General features: G+C 39.3%; 1 protein-coding gene across 1 annotated transcript; it reads right to left on the bottom strand.

Moving 5' to 3' along the window:
- Window positions 1-20,434: 20,434 nt before the first annotated feature.
- DUSP21 (dual specificity phosphatase 21) lies at window positions 20,435-21,821 on the bottom strand. Its single transcript, XM_019717925.3, has one exon. It carries the CDS (start codon window positions 21,509-21,511, stop codon window positions 20,945-20,947), a length of 567 nt encoding a protein of 188 aa, XP_019573484.2. The 5' UTR covers window positions 21,512-21,821; the 3' UTR covers window positions 20,435-20,944.
- Between the last annotated feature and the right edge of the window lie 1,978 nt (window positions 21,822-23,799).

Below are 23,799 nucleotides of genomic sequence, written 5' to 3'. Positions count from 1 at the left end.
CGAATATTTAAGCGGGACCTCCAGGATGTTAGTTTCTATTGCTGTGATCTCAGTGGGGCCTGCGTGGAAGACTTGGGGCTGCTTGTGGAAAAGCCTGAGGGAAAACATAAGATCCTCATCACAGTTTGCAGCCCAGAAAAGCCTTTAACACACACACACACACACACACACACCCTCACCAACATGCCTTAGGCAACAATAACACTTTCTTGTTCTGACCGTGTCTCAGATGCAAATAAAAGTCACTAGTCTGGCTTTCAATCCATAGTGTAATTAGGAGAAAAAGAAAACATGCCTTCGGTCCATTACTCTTTTCAAAAGGCAAATTTAATAAGATACGTCTCATATAATAGATCTGTTACGGGGCACACCTCTTGTCTTCAGGGATAGGAAAATACTAATTAACGGACATATGAAAACAACGTTTCCCTTATAAACGTAACTCACATTTTCAATAATGTAACCAATAGACGAGATATATTTTAACTTGGATTTCAAAATATAAGAAAGACAGTTCAGTGCTGACTCAGTAATCCTAGCAGTATTCAGTTAGAAGCTATGGAAATCCCAACTGATTTTGCACACACAGTTTTAAATTGTTCCCCTGAGTCTAATAACTAGACTAACAAACTGTAGTTTTATATAGATTATATTTCATGTTTAATTATGTTCTCTGAAACACCTCTTCCATTCTTTATGGTATTCCATTTTATTTGAATGTGTGAGTATAGAGGGCTGAATATTTTCTACAGCTAAATTAACACATGCATTGTTAACTTGGTCACAAATGATGACCTTCAAAGCCTGGGAGATTTTGATACCACTATCCCCTACCACCACACACACACACACACACACACTTAGGCTTGCACAAGCAGAGATACAAATTCTGCTATTTGGCCATCTTCCTGGAGTTGGTTCTTGACTCAGACCCTTTCCAAGAATTATAAAGCTACCCACGCACCCTCAACCCCTCAAAACTTTAACCAACACATAATCATTACTAGATAATAGCAGGAGAATTGCATTAAGTGGATGCAGTGGCTGGGGTGGAGTCAATCAGATCTGGATCAAATCCTTACTCTGTACAGGCTGTGTGTCCTTGGGAAAGTTACTTACCCTCTAACCCAGAATTCTGTATCTAGTCCAACCACAGATATCCATTCTCCATTACGAAGCATGCAGTAATATAAGTCCTTATATCACTGTAATTCTTTAGATCTAAAATACTTTATGATCTGTCATAAATGTATGTACAATAGGTATGAAGGTTTAGGTCCTCACTGGAGAGATATAGGAAGTGGGATAAATGATTTTATAATTATTTCTATGAAAAGTGAATCTGAAAAAACCATATGGAAGGCAGAGCAGTTGAACCAAAGGAGCATGAACTATGGAATCATACAGATCTAAGTTCAAATCCTAACTCTACCACTTGATAGCTGGGTGACCTTCAACAAGTTAGTCTAATTTGAGCTGCAGTTCCCTCATCTGTGAAAAAGGAAAAATATAGCTACTTCACAACATTATTTTGAAGATTAAATGCTATAAGGTAGGTAAAGTACCAGACACATAATATGCATTCAAAGATCTCAAAAAAATAGGAAGATTGGAATTTCTAAAATCCTTTCTAGCTTTCGCATTCTGGGTTCCAAATGTATCAGTCACCACTCTACCAATCACTTCCTCATCCCTCCCCAACCTCCATATAAACCCAACACATAGGTAGTCCTAATCTACTTTTTACTTAGGGCATATAACCCCAACATGCTACATCTCTCCATTACACTAGGAGCTGGGAAAAGTAATTTGAATTTACCAAGTTGATATGCTTAATATATGCATAGATAAATCAATATTTTAAAATTATACAAAATTTGTATCACGCTAAGTGGTATGGACTAATTATGTAATGGACTAATTAGTGCATAATTTGTAGCACTATTATGCTAATACTATGTAAGTACCATCAATTAATATAAGAGAAGAAGTCCAATTAATATAAGAAGGAAAATAAATTTAACTTCTTTTAAACAACTAAATACTTAACCTGAAGCATTTAGAAATATGTAGTTCATTTATAATGTTAGGGCCCACATAAACCTGTACAGCTAATAAAAAGTTACATAGCACAGTCATGACTTATCTAATCTTATAAATAAATCTATACTTATCCTTTATATCAGAATCAAAAATAAATTCAAAAAAATTTACCAGCTCTTTCCATACTTACCAGTGTCATAAAGATTATCCAACTGATGCCCAAACACATTGATGATAAATATAGGATAAGGGTAGAGGGGTGATAGAGAGCCAAGTAACAGACAGACTTTTAGTTATTACAAAAACTTCATTTGTCAGAATAGTTTTTGGGACTTCTACCGGAAGAAGCCGAGACTCCCACGCCCACCAGGAACCCAGACGTGCACCCTCACCAGGTTGTGTAATGAGGCACTTCAAATCCACCCAGCAGTAAGGCATCACTCCTCCCCGCTGAGTTGGTGTCAAAGGAGGCCTGGTGGGAAGTAAGGACTTGCACCATTGCCCAGTTGTAACAAGGCCACCACTCCCATAATGTCGGTATAAACAATGTGGGGAGCAGTAATGAGGCACTCCTACACCTCCCAGCCAGGGTGGTATGAATGCAGGCCTAGTGGGGAGCCAAAACTCCCACCTACACCCAGAAGTAACAAGAAGACCCTCCCCCTCCACCAGGGTCAACCAAAGTTGAGTAGGGAACCTGAGCTTCCATTCCTACCTGGCAGTAACAAGTCAGTGCTTTCCTTTCCCCCACCAGAGTGATGTCAGAAGGGACTTGCTAAAACACAAGATTTAGATAAAATCCAGGATCTCATAATACCCAAAATGTCCAGTTTCAATCAAAAATCACTCATACCAAGAACCAAGATAATCCCAACTTTAATTAGAAAAGACAATCAACAGATGCAAACACAAAGGTGAGTGAGATGTTCAAATTATCTGACAAGGATTTTAAAGTAGTCATTATAAAAAGGTTTTAATGAGCAATTATGAACCCATTTGAAACATGAAAACTTTGAAAGTCTCAGAAAAGAAATAGGAAATTTCGGCAAAGAAACCAATGATACAAAAGAACCAAATGGAAATTTTAGAACTGAAAAATGTAATTACCAAAATTAAAAACTCAATATCTGGACTCAACATCAAAATACAAGGAATAGAGGAAAGAATCAGTGAACTTCCAAACAGAACAATAGAAATTACCCAATTTGGACAACAGAGAAAACAGACTGAAAAAAAGAATAAACAGAACCTCAGGGATCTTTGGGACTGTGACAAAAAATCTAATACTTGTGTCATCAGAGTCCCGGAGGGAAAAGAGAAATAGGTCAGGGCCCAAAAAGTGTGCAAAGAAATAATGTCTCAAAAGTTCCCAAATTGATAAGGTCCTTGTGTTGAACTCTTGGAGAGTTGTATAAATAAATTCTATCCTATATACAGAGTGGTGAGTACTATAAGCTTTGCCCAAATTTCTGTGGATGCTCATAGGAGAGGCTTCTTTATCAGCCTTAGAGAGGGACCAGATAAAGCTCCTAGAGAATAGAAGATGGATTGGTAGGAGCTGGGGGGTGAATGGCGGGGGGGTTCCAGGCAGAGGTAGAACATGTCCGCAAAAGCAATGAAGCCTAAGAATATGAGATTTCTGGTAAGGAAAGAATTGGGAGTTGAGGTTGAAAAATTAAGCAATACGGTAAAGAGTCAAGGCATACTTAAAGAATCATACCAATGGTTATGGTGATTTTAGGCATGGAAATAATACCTGTAGAGTTGCTATGGGTATTAGTACTACTGCTTTAAACAGAAGGTTTCCTTTCACCTGGGCACAGCAGCTGGCACCAAGCTCAATGAATATTAGCTAGCTAGCTGCTCTAGCCCTTTGCTAGACAAGGGACTGGAAAACCATAACCTACAGGCTAAATCCAACCTACCACCTGTATTTGTACAGGCATTTTATCACACATTAAAATTACATGAAATTCAAATTTTGGTGTCTGTGGTGTCCATAAATAGTTTTGTTGGAATACAGTCATGCTCACTCATTTATGTATTATCTATGGCTACTTTCACAAAACACACAGAGTTGAGTAGTTGCAACAGAGAATGTATGTGGTGCTCTCATCACTTCACATGGCTGCTTAGTGCCCTACAAATCACAGTGATGCTCTTATAACTTGGCAGTGTTTCAAGTGCCACACATATAAAACTATGACATTTTTTTATTACGAGTACTTCCCTATCGTGTCAAGGCAAGAAAAAAGAAAAAGGGACTTCAATTGTCATGCTTTCAAGGCACAGTGGAGTGTGGACTATTTTGTCAAATTTGATAGCAAAGCATTTATTATGCAATAACACCAGAGTTTTGTTAAAAGAATACAATATATGTCAACATTATCAGACTACACTCATCACAGTATTCCCAACTGACAGGAAAACAACAGAACCATTAGAGAATTCAAAACATTATTTCATCACAGTAGAATTTCTTCACAAAAATAAAAAATTAAAATGATGCTGCAACTGAAGGAATTTTCTGAGTGGCTCATTTCTCAGCCAAACAATGAAAGCTGTTTCACTAAATTGTGCTTGACTGCAACAGCCAAAGTAATGTGTCAAGAAAAAATAAATTTAAGACTATTAGCATTTCAGCTATAACAGTATTTGAAGAGTTGAGGGTATTTGAAGCAACATCAAGAGTCAATTAAAAAACAAGGCAATTAACAGTGATATTCCTTGGTTCTTCATGAGTTAACAGAATACTAATACTACTTAATTTTTATTTGAAGAGTAAATGCCTTGCTTGAAGTGACTGAAGAAGTAGCCTCTCTGAATAGTCTGCATGGAACAACTACAGGGGAAAATATTTTCAAAGAAGCTGATAAAGCACTGATTCAGTACAACATGAAGTGGAACCTGCTAAGATGTGTTACAATTGATGGTACTAAAATATGTGTAAAGCAGAAAAACCCTTATTTGAACAAATTACAAAGCTTGTGAACACAAGGTGTTTAAATCCTATGGCTATTCATTGCATTACTCATCAGTAATTACTTTGTGGTAATGTTTGAACTTATGTGTTATTGATCTACCATATTTCCCCGAAAATAAGACCAGGTCTTATACTGTATTTCCCCGAAAATAAAGCTGGGTCTTATATTAATTTTTGCTCCAAAAGACGCATTAGGGCATATTTTCAGGGATGTTTTATTGTTTTCATGTACAACAGTCTACATTTATTCAAATACAGTCATGTCATCTTCTGGAACATCGTCATAACGTGCTAAAGGCGTCTGTCTGATGATCTTAACTGGGGCTTATTTTCGGGGAAACACGGTAGTAATGTTAATAGCAACTTGATTCACTCTCATGAACTGAACCGTCATCAGTTCTGTGAATTTTTATCAGAAGTAGAAACTGAATATCCTAACTTGCCCTACCACACAGCAATCCAATGTCTTAGCAGTGGCAAAGTTTTATTCTGATTCTTTGAGCTCAAGGCCAAAATGGATTTTTTAAAAATTAAAACAGCCTTCAATCACTATTATCAAACTATGAATGGCTTTGGAAATTAGCTTTTCCTGGAAACTTAATATGTCTTAATGAATTTCGCCAATTATAAGGCAAAACATATGAAATTTATACAACAGTAATATCATTTTGATGACAACTAACATTGCTTAAATTCTAAATAATCTGTGTCCCCTTTATACACTTCCATGCTCTCGAAAGTTAAAATAAGACGCAAATTATCCATTCCTATACAAATTTGCAGCAGATATATTTTCCAAGCTCAAAACACAGTTCCAAGCAGCATTTTTCAGACCTCAGTACAAGTGCAAAGGAAATTTCCATTTTTCAAAATTCATTTAACTGTGCAATTGAGGAGTTTCTACCTAACCATCAATTGGAAGTGATTAATCTGCAATGTAGTGACATACTAAAAGGCAAATATCAAGCGAAGAATCTAATAGAATTCTGTAAATGCCTTCCATGCAAGTAATATGCTCAATTAAAATCATATGTACATGATTGATGCCAGTGTTTGGCAATGCCTATCTGTGTGGAAAGACATTTTCAAAAATGAAATACATAAAATCCCATTACAGATCAGCATTAACAGATGAACATTTGCAAACTAATCTGATAATAGGGAATTCTAATTTTGACCACTAATTAAGCAAAATGTATTCCAAAAACAAATAATCCCATTCTTCTCATTAGTAGACCTGTATTACCAAAAATTATAGTGTTATTACTATTAGATTTTTAATTTCATCAACAAAATATTTTTTGAAATTTGTTTTTTCTGTTGTTATATAAATACCTACATAATATCTTTGATTTTGCCTCTTGGTCTGTAAAATCTAAAATATTTACTTATCTGGTCCTATACAGAAGAAAATTGCCAACCCTTGGCCTAACTAATTGGTTCCATGGGGGCTTCCAGTTCAAAATGATATATTGCTATTTGCCCCCAAATGTGTACTGGCCTAACTTCTCACAAAATACCCTCAAATACAGAAGAAAAGATGAGATGTCACAATATCAAATACTAAACCTGACAACCTAAGACTTGTATCTGGGTGAAATTGATGTTAATTATGAGGCAGATGGTCCTAAATAGGTGGACCAAGAAGACCCCAGTCATGGTTTACCTTGGCTTAATTTCCTCAAAGACACTGACTGAAAAAGGTAGGAAGCCACTTATTTAAGGCCCATTCCCTACCCACTGATGACCTGCCATCTGTCTCACAACTCACAGATTGGTACCTAAACCAACAAGAGATGGCAGTTTCTCTACCCTTTAGGCTGCTCACCAGAATACTGATCTCTACCCCTACATCCACTCCATATTCCCCAGACACCTCTACTTCCTATTCATCTAGGTAGATAGGTAAAATAAGTGGCCAGGAAATAGGAGAGATTGGGAGGATAAGGCAGGAGACTTAGATTTAAGGCATGCAAGCTGGTTTCATGGGAATGCAACCTGTGCACTTGCACAGGGCCCCATGATAAGGAGGGCCTCATGCTTGGTTTAATGCTCTGCTGTCACCATCTTGAAATTCTTAGTTTTTGAACAAGGGGCTCCACATTCTCATTTTGCATGTAACTTTGCTGTGAATTATGTGGCTGGTACTGCCCAAAATTTTAAGGAAAGGCCAGCTTCTTGAATGTCCCTGAGAGAAATCTGTGCTGGGAACTGTATTGTGTTATGTATCACATTACTAAAGAAGAGGTACAAAAGGTCAAGTCAGATTGTGCGGACATTAGTGTGCCCTCCAGCTACAGACTTGAGATGAAGATTCTGCCACTACTTCCATAGACAGGTGGTGTGCTCAAGGGTAACTGGCTCAATCACCTGTAGGCAGATATTGAGCCCACAGGAACCTTGTCTTATTGGACGGTAAGGAGAATAATCAACACAGAGCCAGGGGAAAGCAGAGCATCTAGAAAAATCAGAAGAGGGCCGGCCTGGTGGCTCAGGCGGTTGGAGCTCCGTGCTCCCAATGCCAAAGGCTGCCAGTGTGATTCCCACATTGGCCAGTGGGCTCTTAACCACAAGGTTGCCGGTTCGATGCCCGCAAGGGATGGTGGCCTGCGGCCCCTGCAACTAACAACGGCAACTGGACCTGGAGCTGAACTGCGCCCTCCATAACTACGATTGAAAGGATGACGACTTGGAAAAAATCCTGGAAGTACACATTGTTCCCCAATAAAGTCCTGTTCCCCCTTCCCGAAAAAAAATCTTAAAAAAAAGAAAAATCAGAAGAAATAAGAGCTCATCTTTACCAGGGTCCAGGAGAAAATTTTAGAAGCCTGTTGACATCCTTAAAGCTTCTGTAACACACACACACACACATACACACACACACACACACACACGCACACACCCAGAAGGAATGAAGAGGTGGTACTGAGATGATAATACAACAGGATGAGATGAAAGGAGAAACAAATAGGGTCAAGAAAATGAGCAAGTACTCTAAAAAAGCAGAAACAAAACCCCAAAGTAATCTATAGATTTAATGCAATCAAAATACCTATCAAAATACCAAAGACATTTTTCATAGAACTAGAACAAATAATCTTAAAATTTATATGAAACCATAAAAGACCCCAAGTAGCCATAGCAACATTGAGGAAAAAAGAACAAAATTGGAGGTATCAATCTACCTGATATTAAACTATACTACAAGGCTATTGTAATCAAAACACCATGGTATTGGCATAAAAATAGAAACATAGATCAATGGAACTGAATACAGAGCCCAGAAATAAACCCACGCCTCTAGGTCTTTTAATCTATGACAAAGGAGGCAAGAAGATACCATGGGGTAAAGACAGTCTATTCAATAAATGGGAAAACTGGACAGACATCTGCAAAAAAATTAAACTGGACCACCTTCTTACACCATATACAAGAGTAAACTCAAAATGGATTAAAGACTTAAATGTAACACCCAAAACCATAAAACTCCTAGAAGAAAATATAGGCAGTAAACTCTCTGACATTGCAAAAATTAGTGATATTTTTTCTGATCTGTCTCCTTGGGCAAGAGAAACAAAAGAAAAAAGTAAACAAATGAGACAACATCAAACCAAAAAGATTTTGCACAGCAAAGGAAACCATCAACAAAACGAAAAGGCAGCATACTGAATGGGGAACATATTCACCAATGATATATCTAATAAGGGATCAATATCCAAAATTTATAAAGAACCCATACAACCCAAAAAATACAATCCAATTAAAAAATGGGCAGAGGACCTGAATAGACATTTCTCCAAAGAGGACATATAGATGGTCAATAGACATATGGAAAGCTGCTCAGTGTCACTAATCATCAGAGAAATGCAAATCAACTCCACAATAAGATATTACCTCACACTGGTCAGGACAGCCATCATCAATAAATCAACAAACAAGTGTTGGTGAGCATGCCCAGAAAAGGGAACCCTCATATACTGTTGGTGGGGTTGCAAATTGGTACAGCCACTATGGAAAATGGTTTGGAGGTTCCTCAAATTAAAAACAGAACTACCTTATGACCCAGCAATTCCATTGCTGGGTTTTTATCTGAAGAAATTCAAACCAGTAATTCAAAAATTTATATGCATCTCTATGTTCATTGCAGCATTATTTACAGTAGCCAAGACATGGAATCAACCCAAGTGCCCATCAATAGATGAGTGGATAAAGAAGAGGTGGTACATATACACAATGGAATATTACTCAGCCATAAAAAAGAATGAAATCTTACCATTTGCAACAACGTGGAAGAACCTAGTGGGTATTATGCTAAGTGAAATAAGTCAGACTGAGAAAGACAAATACCATATGATCTCACTTATATGTGGAATCTAAAGAACAAAATAAAGGAGCAAACAAAACAGAAACAGAGTAGTAGATACAGAGAACAAACTGATAGTTACCAGAGGAGAGGAGAGTTGGGGAGCTGGGTGAAAAAGAGGGAGGGATTAGGAAATACAAATTGGCAGTTACAAAATAGACACGGGGATGTAAAGTACAGCATAGAAAATATAGTCAATCATGTTGCAACAACTATATATAGTGCCAGGTGGGTACTAGACTAATCGGGGGGATCACTGCATAAATTATATTAATACTTAACCATTATGCTGTACACCTGAAACTAACATAATATTGAATGTCAACAGCAACTTAAAACAGAGAAATAATTTTTTAAAAAAGAAAAAAAGCAGAAACAAAATTAAAGTACATATTGGAGACAGAGAAAAGAAAAATTATTTCACAGAAAATTGAACTCGTTGTCTAGAACAAAGCTGATGCTAAGAAATTGAATAGAGTGTATAAAGGCAGAGGTGGAAACAATAAGAGAGAAGATAATAGCTGTGGAGAAAGAGTAGAGGAAGTAGAGAACCAACGTGTGGATAATTTGTGTTCCTGATAGAGGAACAAAGGCGAATGGAAAAGATGGAATAAAATTAAAATAAACAAATTTTCATCTGTTGAAAAACCATGTACGTTGATTGAAGAGCTCACTATGTTCTAGGCAAAGTCAGTAAAATGGGACCCACAGTTGGACACATCATGGCAAAAGTTTTAAGGTACAATATTAAAATGTCTGTAATTGTTCAGGCAAAAAAATGAAATCAGATTGTCCAGATAAAAAACATATATCCATCTGTCTAACTTCTCATAGCTAGAATTTCAAAGAGAAAAATGTGTGACCCCAGAATGTACTATACATCTGAGTTGTCTTTCAGGTGCAAAGATGTCATAAAAAAACACTCGGTGCTGTTTAAGGGATCATAAAATATACCACTTTGTTGAAAAAATTGGTTTATAGTATTTTTCAATCAACCAAGAGATGAAGTTAAAAAAAAAAAAAAAGCTCAAGAATGGGGAAGTCATGGAGGGGAGCATTATCAAGCCAAAATAAAAGTGCATCTAAATTATTGCACCATATCTAATTATAAAGCTAAATCTGAATCTCACTTTTTTACTCAAATTAGGTTCTGAATTTTTAAAATAGTAGTAAAATTATATGAATCTAATACCTGAGTTAACATTTTCATAGCTTAGAATGGGAAATGAAGTAAAGATAAAGTATGCTAACTTCTATATCTCAAAAGCATGATTCAAAATATGCCATTTCACTCTGGACCCATCAATTAGATAAAAATAAGTTAAAGAACGCTTTTTAAAAACCTGAAGTTCTGTACTGGGTAATATATTTACTGTGTCAATTCAGGAAATAGAAAGGTGTAGTAAAAAACACAAGTTTCCACTTCCTCCGGGTAACTGCTTTCAACTAATAGAATAAAATACTTTCTAAAACAATGGAGGAGACTAAAACCAAACTGAAAATAAAGACAATGGCAGAGAAATGTTAATAAATAAGTCACAGAACAAAATGGCCTAAAACCAAAGATTGCAGATTTTAAAAATAGAAATCTGTCGTGCGGGGAGTCATGCGGGGTCTCTACTCCTGCTCCCCACATAAGAAAGCAGGATATGGTGAGGCCAAAAAGGAACACCCACGGAGCCATAAGTAGGGGAGTCATATCACTATATTCTCGCTGGCGGCATCTGCCTCTCTGCAATCCACTCTTGCTAGCTCAGCCACCATCTTTTTGCTAGCCCCCATTTTTTGCTAGCGTAGCCACAGCAGTTATATTAGTGGCCAATGGCTCACTGGTTATAGCTGACGGCCAACTAGCCACAGCTGATGGCCATCCAATCACAGTTGATGGCCATTTACTACCTGAGCCAGCACCTTTCTATGTGAGGCCGAGAGCCTGGAAACTGCTTTCTGGGGCTCTGTCCCCACAAAATCCCCTATTAAAAGACTTGGTTAAATAAAAGAAGTTTAAGTATAATCTAGTTATAGGAGACATACTATTAAAAAATGACATAATATGAAGTAAAAAACAGACAAAGACGTATTAAACAAATGCAGGCAAAAAAACGAGGGGAGGAGTTGACAATATGGCACATCAATACAGAAAGCGTTATTCAGGCAAAGAGAGTTAATTTTTGTTCTATTATACCATCAAAATATATAAAGAAAAAATATTAGAAATTGTGTTAGTTGGGGTTCTCCAGAGAAACAAAACCAATATGTGGGGTCAGTTCTAGACCATCATGATAAAGCATGTATTGCAATAAAGCAAGTCACAATCTTTTTGCTAGGGGAGGGTCCCCTTTCAATTTGTAAAAAACGCAATATCTGCGAAGCACAATTAAGTGAAGCACAATAAAATGAGATATGCCTGTACATATTGAGAGAGAGAGAGAGAGAGAGAGAGAGAGAGAGAGAGAGAGAGAGAGAGAGAAACAAAGATTTATTGTAGGGAACTGGCTCTCATCATTGTGGGAGCTGTCAAGTCAGAGATCTGTAGGGCCGGCCAACAGGCTAGAAATTCAGGTAAGAGTTGGTGTTACAGTCTTGAGTCTGAGATCTTCAGGACAGGACAGCCACCTGAAAACTCGGGCAGAATTTGTATATTGCAGTCTTGAGGAACTATTGCTTCTTCTTCAGGAAACCTCAGTCTTTGCTCTTAAGGCCTTTAACTGATTGGAGGCCTACCCATGTAATGGAGTGGGTTTATCTGCTTTATTTAAAGTCAATTGACTGTAAACATTAGTCACATCCACAAATACCTTCACATCGACATCTAGACTGGTGTTTGACCAAACAAATGGCACTGTAGCCTAACCAAATTGACACATAAAATTAGCAATCACATAAATATGGGAGAAATTGACATGGAGACAATAGCAACATAAGACTAACATACCTTTTAGTCTTGGGCCTGTCAAGCAGACCAAAAAATAAATGTGAATATTAGGAATATGAATACTACTGAAACTATACTTATATTATGGATTGTAAGAAACTGTATGTGAATATAACATATTTTATCTTATAAATTATGTAAATACATGAGAATGGTGGTAACAATCTGAAAAAAAGTAATGTTGGATCCATACCTCACACTAGGATATATCATAGATGGATAAAATGTTTAAATGTTTAAATTGAAACCATCAAAGTATTTGAAAAGCTATGGGAGACATTTTTAGCATAATCTTACCTGTGGAAAGCCTTTCTGAGAATGACACAGAACCCAAAAGCATTAAATAATAAATTTAATTAAGTAAAAATAATCTCTGCCTAGCAAATTCATTCTAAGCAAAGTCAAAAGACAAATGAAAAACTGAAGAAATTATTTGAAATTCTAATCACAGAAAAATGTCTCATGTATCTGATAGAATCTTTACAAATCAGTAAGAAAAAAACTAGCAATCTATTAAAAAAAATTGATATGAGCAGCCAATTCATAGAAAGAAAAATACAAGTGGTTTTAAAAGAATGCAAAGATGCTAGAACTTAGTCATAATAAGAGACATGCAAATTAAAAGTGAACCGAAATACAATTTTTCACTGGTCAGAATGGCAAAGATGAAAGTGTGATAATAGGCAATGCTGCTGATTCAGTGGGGAAATGCATACTTGTGTACATTGCTGCTAGGAATCTGTAGGAATTTATCTGGCAATGTTTATCAAAATTTCAAATTATGAAATTGGACCCTGTGAGATCATAGAAAAGATATACATTAGTCTCTGCCCCGGTTGCTGGCACAGAGCTCCTAAAACCCTTGTAATTTCTTAAGTGATAAGAATACCAGGAACATCTTTTGTTCTAATATTTATCTTGACCCATCCCTGACACAGGGCTCCTGAAACCCTTGTAAATTCCTAAGTGATAAGAGCACTAGAAGCATCTTTCGTTCTAATGAGGTGACTCTGGGTGGGCTCCTGGATGGAGGGTGGTCCCCAGAAAGACCAAACCATGTTTAGGAGCTTGGCATTTTCAGCCCTACCCTCAGGCCCCACTTCTCCAGAAAGGGGAGAAGGGCTGGAAATGGAGTTAATAATTGATCATGAGGAAGCCTCCATGAAATCCCAATAGTAGGGGATTCAAGGAGCTTCCAGATGGGTGAACACTCAGAACCCTCCCAGACCTCACCCTGTGTATCTCTTCATTTGGCTGTTCATTTGTATCCTTTATCATATCCTTTAATAAACTGGTAAACGTGTTTCCCTGAGTCTTTGAGCTGCCCAAGCAGATTAATCAAACCTGAGGAGGGGGGGTCATGGGAACTTCTGAGTTGTAGCCACAACTTTTGTTGGTAACCTGGGGACCTACTACTTGCAGTTGGCGCTGGCATCAGTGTGGGAGCAGTCTTGTGGGACCGAGCCCTTAACCTGTGGGGTCTGACACTATCTCCAGGTAGCTAGTGTCAGAATTGAGTTACATTGTAGGACACCCAGCTGGTGTCACAGAATTGCTGAGTGTGGGGTGAAACCTCCTCACATGTCGTGACCAGAAGTGTCAGAAGTAAAGTATTCTATGTGAATGTAGTAGTTGTATGAGTAGTACAGGAAACACACAGGTTGAAAACTAGGTTTTCCTGAACACAGACCCACTATTTCCATTTCTAATAATGCCCTATGGATATATTTGCACATGAATAAAATAATTCATGTACATAAACTTAACTACAAGTTTATTTACTATGGTATTATTTGTAATAGCAAAATTCTGGCAACAGCTTAAATGTCCATCAATAAGGGGCAAGTTAAATGAATTATCGTACTGACTTAGCATGTATTATCAAACAAGATAGAGAACAGTGTGTAAGCATGCTCCTACTTGTTGAAAAAATTCATATGTAGATGCATAAAGTAATATCTTAGAAGAATACAGGAGAAACTAATAATATTGGCTGCCTTTGGGGAGGGAAATTGGTCGGCTTGAGGACAGAAGTGAGGACACTTTTCACTCTATATACCCTTATGTACCATTTAAATGCTCAATCACAAGAATATTACCTATTCAAACATTAAACATTCATATATATATACATATATATATACATATATATGTATATATTTATAGGTTGCCATGAAACTCATGCCTCCTCTCCCCTTAACAGTCAGTTGCCACAAGGTGATCAAGAGGTCACTTCCCCACTTGCCTATACTGTATCTCATTAATAGGGGACGAGACATACAGATAGCTGGAGATGGGCCCTCAAATATCCACAGGTAAACATACCCTCTTATTGTATATCTTTCCCTCTTCACCTCGACAGTGTAGATCAGAATGGATAAACATGTGATGTCACAGACGTCTCACTGGTAACATAACAGATAGGATGCTAACTGTTGTAGCAGGCAAAAACTGTTTTAAAATTTGAATTGTAAAGAATTGAATGACTCTGTGTGTGTGTGTGTGTGTGTGTGTGTGTGTGTTTTAGTACACTAAATTACAATTTTCTAACAATATAAGCCTTTGAAATTAAGATGTATAAACTCCAGAAATATGGTTAATACCTGATCAATTTTCAGACATTCTGAGTAGATGATCTTCTATTTAAATGTACATATATTGTACACACACACACACACACACACATATATGAAAGGAAAAAACTATTAAAACTGTAATACTGGTATGGACTGAGTATGAGGAAATTTTTATTAATTGGCTTAAGTTTGATAACGATATTATGAGTATGTAGGAGAATGTCCTTATTCTTAGCTGATGCATTGTGAAATATTTGAGGGTGAAGTGACATGAAATCTGCAACTTACTTTCAAATGGGACAGAAAATAAGTATTATATTAAAAGAGAGAGAAAACAAATATGACAAAAGGCTAGCAACTGATTAACCTAAGTGGAGCCAATATGGATGCTTATTGTGCTATATTCTTTGAACTTTCTGGATGCTCGAAAATTTTCAAATTAAAAAATTAGGGAAAAGGTTTAAAGTGAAAAAAACATAAATTTGGAGAAAATAATAGTTAACATTTTTATGATTATGCAATGGAGAAAATCTTTAAAGTATTATTCAGAAGCAAAAATCGTTCAGTTAAAGACTCATAGATTTAAATATAGTATGGGGAATATAATGAAAAATGTTGTAAAGACTATGTAGGGTGTCAGATGGGTACTAGATTTATCAGGGGATCACTTCATAGATTACATAAATGCTTAACCAGTGCGCTGTAGACATGAAACTAATATAAAATAATATTGAATGTCAACTATAAATATATATATACACATACATATATATGCATACATATATTCACGGGATGTAAAGTACAGCATAGGGAATATAGTCAATGGTATTGTAACAGCTATATACGATGTCAGAGGGGTAGTAGACTGGGGGAGTTATCACTTTGTGAGGGGTGTAAATGTCTAATCATTATGTTGTTTTGTACACCTGAAACTAATAATAAAATTTTAAGAAAGACTCATAGATTTAACTACATACAAAGTTAAACTTTTAAATCACAAACAAGCACCATAAACAAATGACACAAATGATAAACTGGGGGAAATATATGCAACGTATTGATAAGAAAAGTTGAATATCCTTATTCTATATTTCAGTTCTTACAACAGAAAACAAAAATAAAAGATTTACACTCTGATAGAAAACTGTCTACGGGAATGAACAGATAATTCAAAAAAGAAGGACAAAGATGAGAAGATATAGAATACCTAGTATTAACAATTGTTTGGTTGACGTTTCTCTGTCTTTATCAGAGTCATCTGAGATACTTGTTAAAAATGTAGCTTTATAGTGATATGTTCCAACTCTAGATACCTTGTTCTAGCAACAGAGATGTCCAATAAATATTTGTTGATAGAAAAAAAATGTAGCTTCCTGGACCTTACCTATTACCTACTGAACCTGGGTGATGAGGCCCAAGTTTCTGTATAGTAAAAACACCTTAGGTGACTTGTATGTACACTATTTGGGAATGAAGGGTATGACTCAAAAATTTTCCTTCTTTCAATCTGTTTACATACTTTTGTCTCAAAAGAAATGCACAAAAACATAGCCCAGTCGTAGTGTCACCTCTTCACTCTTAGGTGAGTGCAAATTCCTTAGGCAAATTTCTTAACCTCAGGCAAATTTCTTAACCTCTTGGAACCTCTGTTTTCTCATTAGTATGATGTGGGTAATAACTACCTTGAAGGAGTGTTGTAAGGACTAGAGACACTATAAAGTGCCTGATACTGTGTTTGGCATATAATAGCTTTCTAATAAATGGTGGTTATTATTGTTTTTCATTTAGCTCATAGTCTACTTTTAAACAGCCACAATTCTTTTTTTCCTTTCCAGGTGTGGAGGAGGAAGTAACTTTCCTCTACCCTTATGGTTCTGTGGGGACAGAGCCAGGAGTGCCATTTCCAGGCTCTCGGCCTCACGTGGAAAGGTGCTGGCTCAGGTAGTAAATGGCCATCAACTGTGATTTGATGGCCATCAGCTGTGGCTAGTTGGCCGTCAGCTGTAACCAGTGAGCCATTGGCCACTAATATAACTGCCGTGGGTATGCTAGCAGCGAATGCGGGCTAGCAAGAAGATGGTGGTTAGCAAGCACAGATTGCAGTTAGGACGGCGGGTTGCGGACAGTGTGGCTCCTGCTTCCTGTGTCTCCAACCCAACCGCCAGTGAGACTAGAGTGGTATGACTCCCCTACCTATGGCTCCATGGGTGTTCCTTTTTGGCCTCACCATATCCAGCGTTCTTATGCGGGGAGCGGGACAGATGTCGCAGGTCGCCCCGCAGGACAGGTTCTTTTGGCTGGTCTAATAATCAAATAGACATGGACAGATTGGCAAGAGAAAATAACCAAAATAAATACATTTGTGTGTATGGGAACCCAACATAAATGAGAGAGTCGGAAACCCCATATGCATGAGAAGTTCAGGAATAGAAAGTTAAGATGAAGTATGTATGGCATTGTGAGCTAAAGATGAGGTAAGGTACATTGGGGCCTTCAAAAGGTCATTACAAAATGATAAGAAGAGCAGATGTTCAGTAATTAGAAGTTTGCCCTGCACTGTAAGTGGGTCAAAAGAGGTCAAGGCCCCTAATTCAAGTTTATCTAGGTAGTTACAGGAGGGTCAGAAGTTTCTCTTGAGCCTGAAGCTAAAATTGCCTTTAGCAGGGACCAGCCTGGTGGCTCAGGCGGTTGGAGCTCCGTGCTCCTAACTCCGAAGGCTGCCGGTTCGATTCCCACATGGGCCAGTGGGCTCTCAACCACAAGGTTGCCGGTTCGACTCCCACAAGGGATGGTGGGCTGCGCCCCCTGCAACTAGCAACGGGACCTGGAGCTGAGCTGCGGCCTCCACAACTAGACTGAAAGGACAACAACTTGAAGCTGAATGGCACTCTCCACAACTAAGGTTGAAAGGACAGCAACTTGACTTGGAAAAAAGTCCTGGAAGTACACACTGTTCCCCTTCCCCAATAAAAAAAAAATCTTAAAAAATAGAATAAAATAAAATTGCCTTTAATGCAAAATAATCTGCATACCACAGAAACACATCTTGGGGTGCCTTGTTCTGAGCCCTCACACAGGTGGCATTATCCTTTTCTTCTTCTCTGTGTGTGTGTCTCTCTCTGTGTTATAGCATTTTATGTATACTTGCCCAAAGTTTGAAACAACCCTGCTATGGGCTGAATTGTATCTGCCCAAAATATGTTGAAGTCTTAACCCCCAGAACCTCAGAATGTGACCTTATTTGGAAATAAGGTTGTTGCAGATGTAATTAGTTGAGATGAGGTCATACTGGAGTATGGTGAGCCCCTAATGTGACTGGTATCCTTATAGGAAGAGAGAAATTTGGACACAGATATGCATGGAGGGAGAACGGATGTGAAGACACTCTAGGGAAGATGGCTATGTGACCACAGTGATGCATCTACAACCCAGGAAACACCGAGGATTGCCAGCAACCACCAGAAATTAGGAACAGGCAAGGAAGGATTTTTCCCCTACAAGTTTCAGAGGGGTCATGACCCTGTGGAGATCTTAATTTAGGCCTTCTGACCTCCAGAACTGTGAGAAAACAGATTTCTGTCATTTTAAGCTACCCAGTTTCTTGGTATTTTGTTACAGCAGCTCTTAAAAAATTAATACAAACCCAAATATCCTTCAACAGGTGAATGTAAAAAAACAACAACAAAAAACTGTGGTACATCCATACAATAGAATACAACATGGATGAATCTCAAAGACATTACGGTAAGTAAAAGAAGGTGGTCTGCAGAGGTTACATCCTGTATGATTCCATTTATGTGACGTTCTGTTAAAGGTAAGTCCATAGGAACAGAGAACAGATCAGCTTTTGGCCAGGGCTGGGATGGAGCCAGCAAATGACTATAAAAGGGAAGCATGAGGGAAATTTTTGTAGTTATAGAATTGCAATGTATCCTGATTGTGGTAGTGGTTACACGATGCATGTGTTAACACTAGTAGAACTGTATGTCCAAAGAGAGTTATTTTATAGTCTGCTAATTTAGGTATTAAAAATATGTATACATATTATAGATAGATAGATAGATAGATAGATAGATAGATATAATATGTATAGATTACATATATATATCCCCAAATCTAAAAATTGCTTTAAAATAAATTTTCCATCTGGGTTTCTGCCAGAAAGGCTGCTTTGTGGGGGCTCTGCCACACGAGCCCTTGTGTTCTGTGAGCCTGTTCTTCCATCTGTAAAAGAAAGGGATCTGTCCAGAGCAGTTGTTTTCATAGCCCACCCCTGCCCTGCTCCTCCACCCCCCAAATTGTATCCCTGGGCACTCCTTTTGTGGAAGTGGGAGTGCGGTGGGTTTGGAGGGAAAGGGCATTCAGACTCCACCAGGCTATTGACCCACAGGTCTGCATCAACTGAAGTAGTTGTGCTCTTGTCTCATTTATTTTTTCTCTAAATTCCTTTGGATTAGAATAGCTGCTCCCAAGACAGAGCCAGGTACCTGAGGAGCTTGAATAATCCTGGATTCCAGTGCCTACTTCTGGGGCCCACTCATTCATCCCTTTGGCAAGTTCCCCCATGAATCCTGATGGATCCTGGGATGCTGGCTCTTAATGGTCAGCAATTCTAAACAAGGCCTTTGGTAGTGGTGGTGGTGGTGGGCTGGAATTGTGCTTCTGGCTTCTTGCTTGCACATGAATTAAACACAATGACATAATGGGAACTTTGAAAGGACTCTAAATCTAGGCTTCCTCTGAGGTAGGGCCCGAAAGAACCTGAACCATTTGTTTTTACAGACAGAGTGAGTTTTTGAAAGAGCACTTTGTAGACAACAAAGGGCTGTGCACAGGTGGGGAAAATGCCATTGTGAGGATGAATGTGCTGACACCCATCCAGCAGGACCAAAGAGTATCATTAATAACAAGAGCTGCCCTGGGGGCAGCCAGTTAGGTCAGTTGGTTAGATTGCAGTGCTTAGGCTGGATCCCCACATGGGTCACTGTGAGCTGCGTCCTCCACAACTAGATTGAGACAACTGCTTGACTTGGAGCTGATGGGTCCTGGAAAAACACACTTAAATAAATTTAAAAAACAAAACAAAAACAAAAACAAAACAGCTGTGCTTTACTCCAGGCATGGAACCATTCATGTGCTAGGTCTCATACTAAAGAACTCACAACCACCCTGTGAGAGACAGGTTGTCACTGCTTTGACAGGTGAGGAAACAGGGACTCTGAGAGGCCCAAGGTCACAATGGGATGAGGTGTGAGGGGTGACTGTGCTGTGTCCTGGCCAGCAGCTCCAGCCTTCCAAGCCAAGGCCCATGAGAGAGCCCTGAGGCCTAGTGTCAGGCCTGCTCTCTCTCTCAACACTTGCCCTGGAGAGGGGTATGATGTCCCTTTTCACAAAGGCTGGTGGGAGTCGCCAAGGGCACCTTGAGACCTTGCCATCTAGTACAGCACTTGAAAAAATATTTTTAAACTTTATATAGTGTAACGGTTTCTTTGAAAACTATTTTATATGTAAATCCAATCTAAAAAAACCAGAGTTGGGTCACTGTGGTTGAAGGTATGGACAGGGGCAGCCTGAGATTCTCCTATACCTCCAGGGCTCCCAGACCGCCCCATGAAGGCCACTTATCCAGTAGGTTGGCACTTACTTAGAGAAGCACAGGGGGTGTATGATGTCTAAGGCTCTGGCTTTGGGGTGGGAAGAACCAGGTGAGATTCTGGGGAACTCACTCCTGGGTTAGTCAGCATCAGGCAGGGCCCAGATGCAGCTCCATCTGAGCTGGGCACCACCTTCCCCACCCTCCTCTCTGGCCAGGCCCCAGCAGCCATGACCAGCCACCCACAGGATCAGAAACATTGTCACCATCTTACATTCAGTGGATTTTATTCTTTACAGATAAGGGTCACTAAGCTAAAAACTCCAGCAGCCCTCCTTTTTTGCTTGCCCATCTAAAAGTCATCGGATTTTCTTTACTGACCGAAGTTCAGCGTTCATGTTTAGTGTTGGTATAGGATCTGTAGCAGATGTCAGGGGATGACCCAGATGGCTCATAGCATCAAATAGACTTCCTTCTCGTAGATGTCCGGGATCATACCCACTGGAGAATTGATCATGTTCACAGTGTTCTTGTTAAATAACTTAAATTCATACTGGATAAGCTGTTCCCAAAAGCCATTGTTGGGCCGGATGATAGGGCGACACGACTTGGTCCAAGTGTGGGCTTCCAGCAGAGACATGTTGTGGTACTTCATGAGGAAGGCCAGGCAGAGAGTGGCGGAGGGGCTCACACCAGCGGCGCAGTGGAGCAGTGTGCGGCCTTGTTTCATTTCCACGCTGTGGATGTAATCAGTGATAGGGTCAAAAAAGTCGTAGAGGCGCCCCCTAGGAGAATCGGCCACCGGTACCTTTAGGTATTGGATGTTCTCATAAAATGTGTTAGTCTCCTCTATTGAGACATTGATGACAGTAGTGATGCAGTTGTTGGATAACACGAGTTTGTTATTGGATGCCTCACTATTACTTATATACAAGTTGTTGGTTATCTGGGAGAGGCCATGGATGAAGAAGGGCTGCTGGACAGCCACAGCCGAGAGAGGAAGCGGAGGTGTTGTCATCAAGGCGGCAGGGCAGCGGTTCCTTTGGGCTAGTTTCGGGGCACCACTCCCACTGGCGTGTTCAGGAAGTCTCTGGCCAAGGTCTGGGAGACAGTAGATTGGTCACTGGTCACCACCTCTCCCTGCCCCCAAGCGTCACAATCCCCTATTGCGCAGCCCACTGGTTTCCATGGCAATGGCAGCTTGCCACAGGGAGGACTTGGCCTCCCAGCCAGGTCTTCAGAGAAACCCCAGATCTCTTTTCTTTTTATCTTTCCTCATAATTGTTTATGTTCCAAGCCCTAATTATTATGTCTTTCATGTTTTTAAATGTTCTGTTACTAGATATCTATTTTGTTTCAATTATTGGACCACATTCCCTTTTTGTCTCTATTTAGACATACAAACACAATATCTATGAATGCTTCTATTTTATTAATGTTGCAGAACAGGGTTTACACTTTTTCTACAAAGTAGAAGTATCATATTTTAAGTTGGGGAACAGCATTTGGCTCATGTGATATGCTAATCTCCATAAACCTGCAGTGAGATATGGGTTTGGCTGGGCTTGGTGGGATGGCCTGATACTTCTTTGTTGATTGTACCCATACAATTATGTTCCTGCTTACAAACACATCAGGACTGATTTTAAGGGAACATTGCTAACTGGTATATATAGCCCTTTATGGTGAAGTTGGCCTGCAGTGGACAGTTTTGACTAATTTAGCTGTGTCACAGTCTATTTCTGCATACACCCCAAATGATTAATCACGTGATTCTACTTTATTACCTGAAATAACAGCTCAAATTATCTTGCCTAACTTCTTGAAAAAGAATGCCTACATGCTTTGTAAATTACAACTCATTTTTACTACCACTAAAGGTCTATCCTCAGTAATGTTAAAAATTTGGAACAAGTCAATGCTACATCATAATTGGGCCAAAAATAAATTTTAAAAATGTTACCTGAGATTTGTGTTTCCTCTCAGCTAAGATTTTTGTAGAATTTCACTGAAAATTCAACAGAACTATAACCTAAAACAAATTCTTTCACAGAGCAGCTAATAGACGCATGACTTCACATTCAATCCTCATCATTATGGGTTGTGTGCAAAGCTGTACTGTGACTATGAGCAGGAATGAAATTGATGCCAGGCTGTTTATGAATAATCAAGGAAATGATAACCTCAAAAGAAAAAACACGGGAGACGTCATCAAAATGGCGGCGTGAGGTGAGCCTCTGTAAATCTCCCCTGAAATTTACAACTAATCGAACAACTACAACTCCACGAAGGACTCCCTGCACAGCAGACAGGCAAGACGAAGAGGCCCACTACTGAATTCACCTAAAGGTGGGTGAATCGTGCGAGCAGGGGAGGAGGAAAGGGAGAAGTGCAGTGACTGAGCCACAAGGGTGCAGGACGCAGACCTAGCTCAGTGCTCTGAGCTCAGGGCATCCTGGAACTACCACAGCTGCAGGAGATGAAAGAACTCAGACTGCTAGGGCTCCATTTATGGCCCACAGGGCTGAGGGGACAGCATATAACACGGCTGCACCTAACTCTCACAGCAGAGACCTCGGAGAAAAGACTGAGGGAAGAAGGCTGAAAACGGTGGTATAAGCCCTCACTGCCGAGCAGAGAATGGAAGCCTTAGGTACTGAGACTAGCCGCCCCCTCCCTCCCCTCCCAGAGCTCGCCCCGCCCCCACCTGCCCAGTGCTAGAAGAGGAATAGTAGCAGTGTCAGATCAAAAGAACAGAATATTTGCTGTTCTGAGAACTGTGCTCCACAGACATAGGTTCACAGCCCAACTAGTTCTGGCAAAGGGGAGGGAGCTATGGAAGCAGGACGGGCTGTGGTGGTAGTCCCAGCCATTGCTCTGGGCCACCACACACAACTCACCCCGCCCCTGGCTCCACCTATCTAGGTGGATCCCTGCAGGAGTAAACAGAACTGCTGAAATATACAGGCTCTGAATCTGATGCAGGAAGAGCTTTGGAACTTCAAAAGCTCTCCACATACCCACACGGACACTGCGCCCTGTGACCCAGGCGAACTATTAACAGAGGAGAAGTCCGTCTCCCAGGGAATCACCCCATTGGGTGAGAAGCTGGAATAGTGCAGAGAAAACATAGCACTACCGTGTGTGAGAGAGATAAAGCCTGCAGTCGGAGAGAAAATCAAACATTCTACCAACAAGTACTCGAAAACAAAAGAAGGACCTCTTCCTATCAACCTGTTGCAGAAGCCACTCCTGTAGATGTCTAGGAAGAGAAATACTAAATCAGTAATTGCCAAGAATAACCAA

The sequence above is a fragment of the Rhinolophus sinicus genome, chromosome 18 (genome assembly GCF_057876585.1).
Source record: "Rhinolophus sinicus isolate RSI-liver-muscle chromosome 18, RSI-T2T, whole genome shotgun sequence".
Classification (NCBI taxonomy): domain Eukaryota; kingdom Metazoa; phylum Chordata; class Mammalia; order Chiroptera; family Rhinolophidae; genus Rhinolophus; species Rhinolophus sinicus.
The sequence above is the reverse complement of the archived record's forward strand: the minus strand, read 5'-3'. Positions and strand labels throughout refer to the sequence as shown.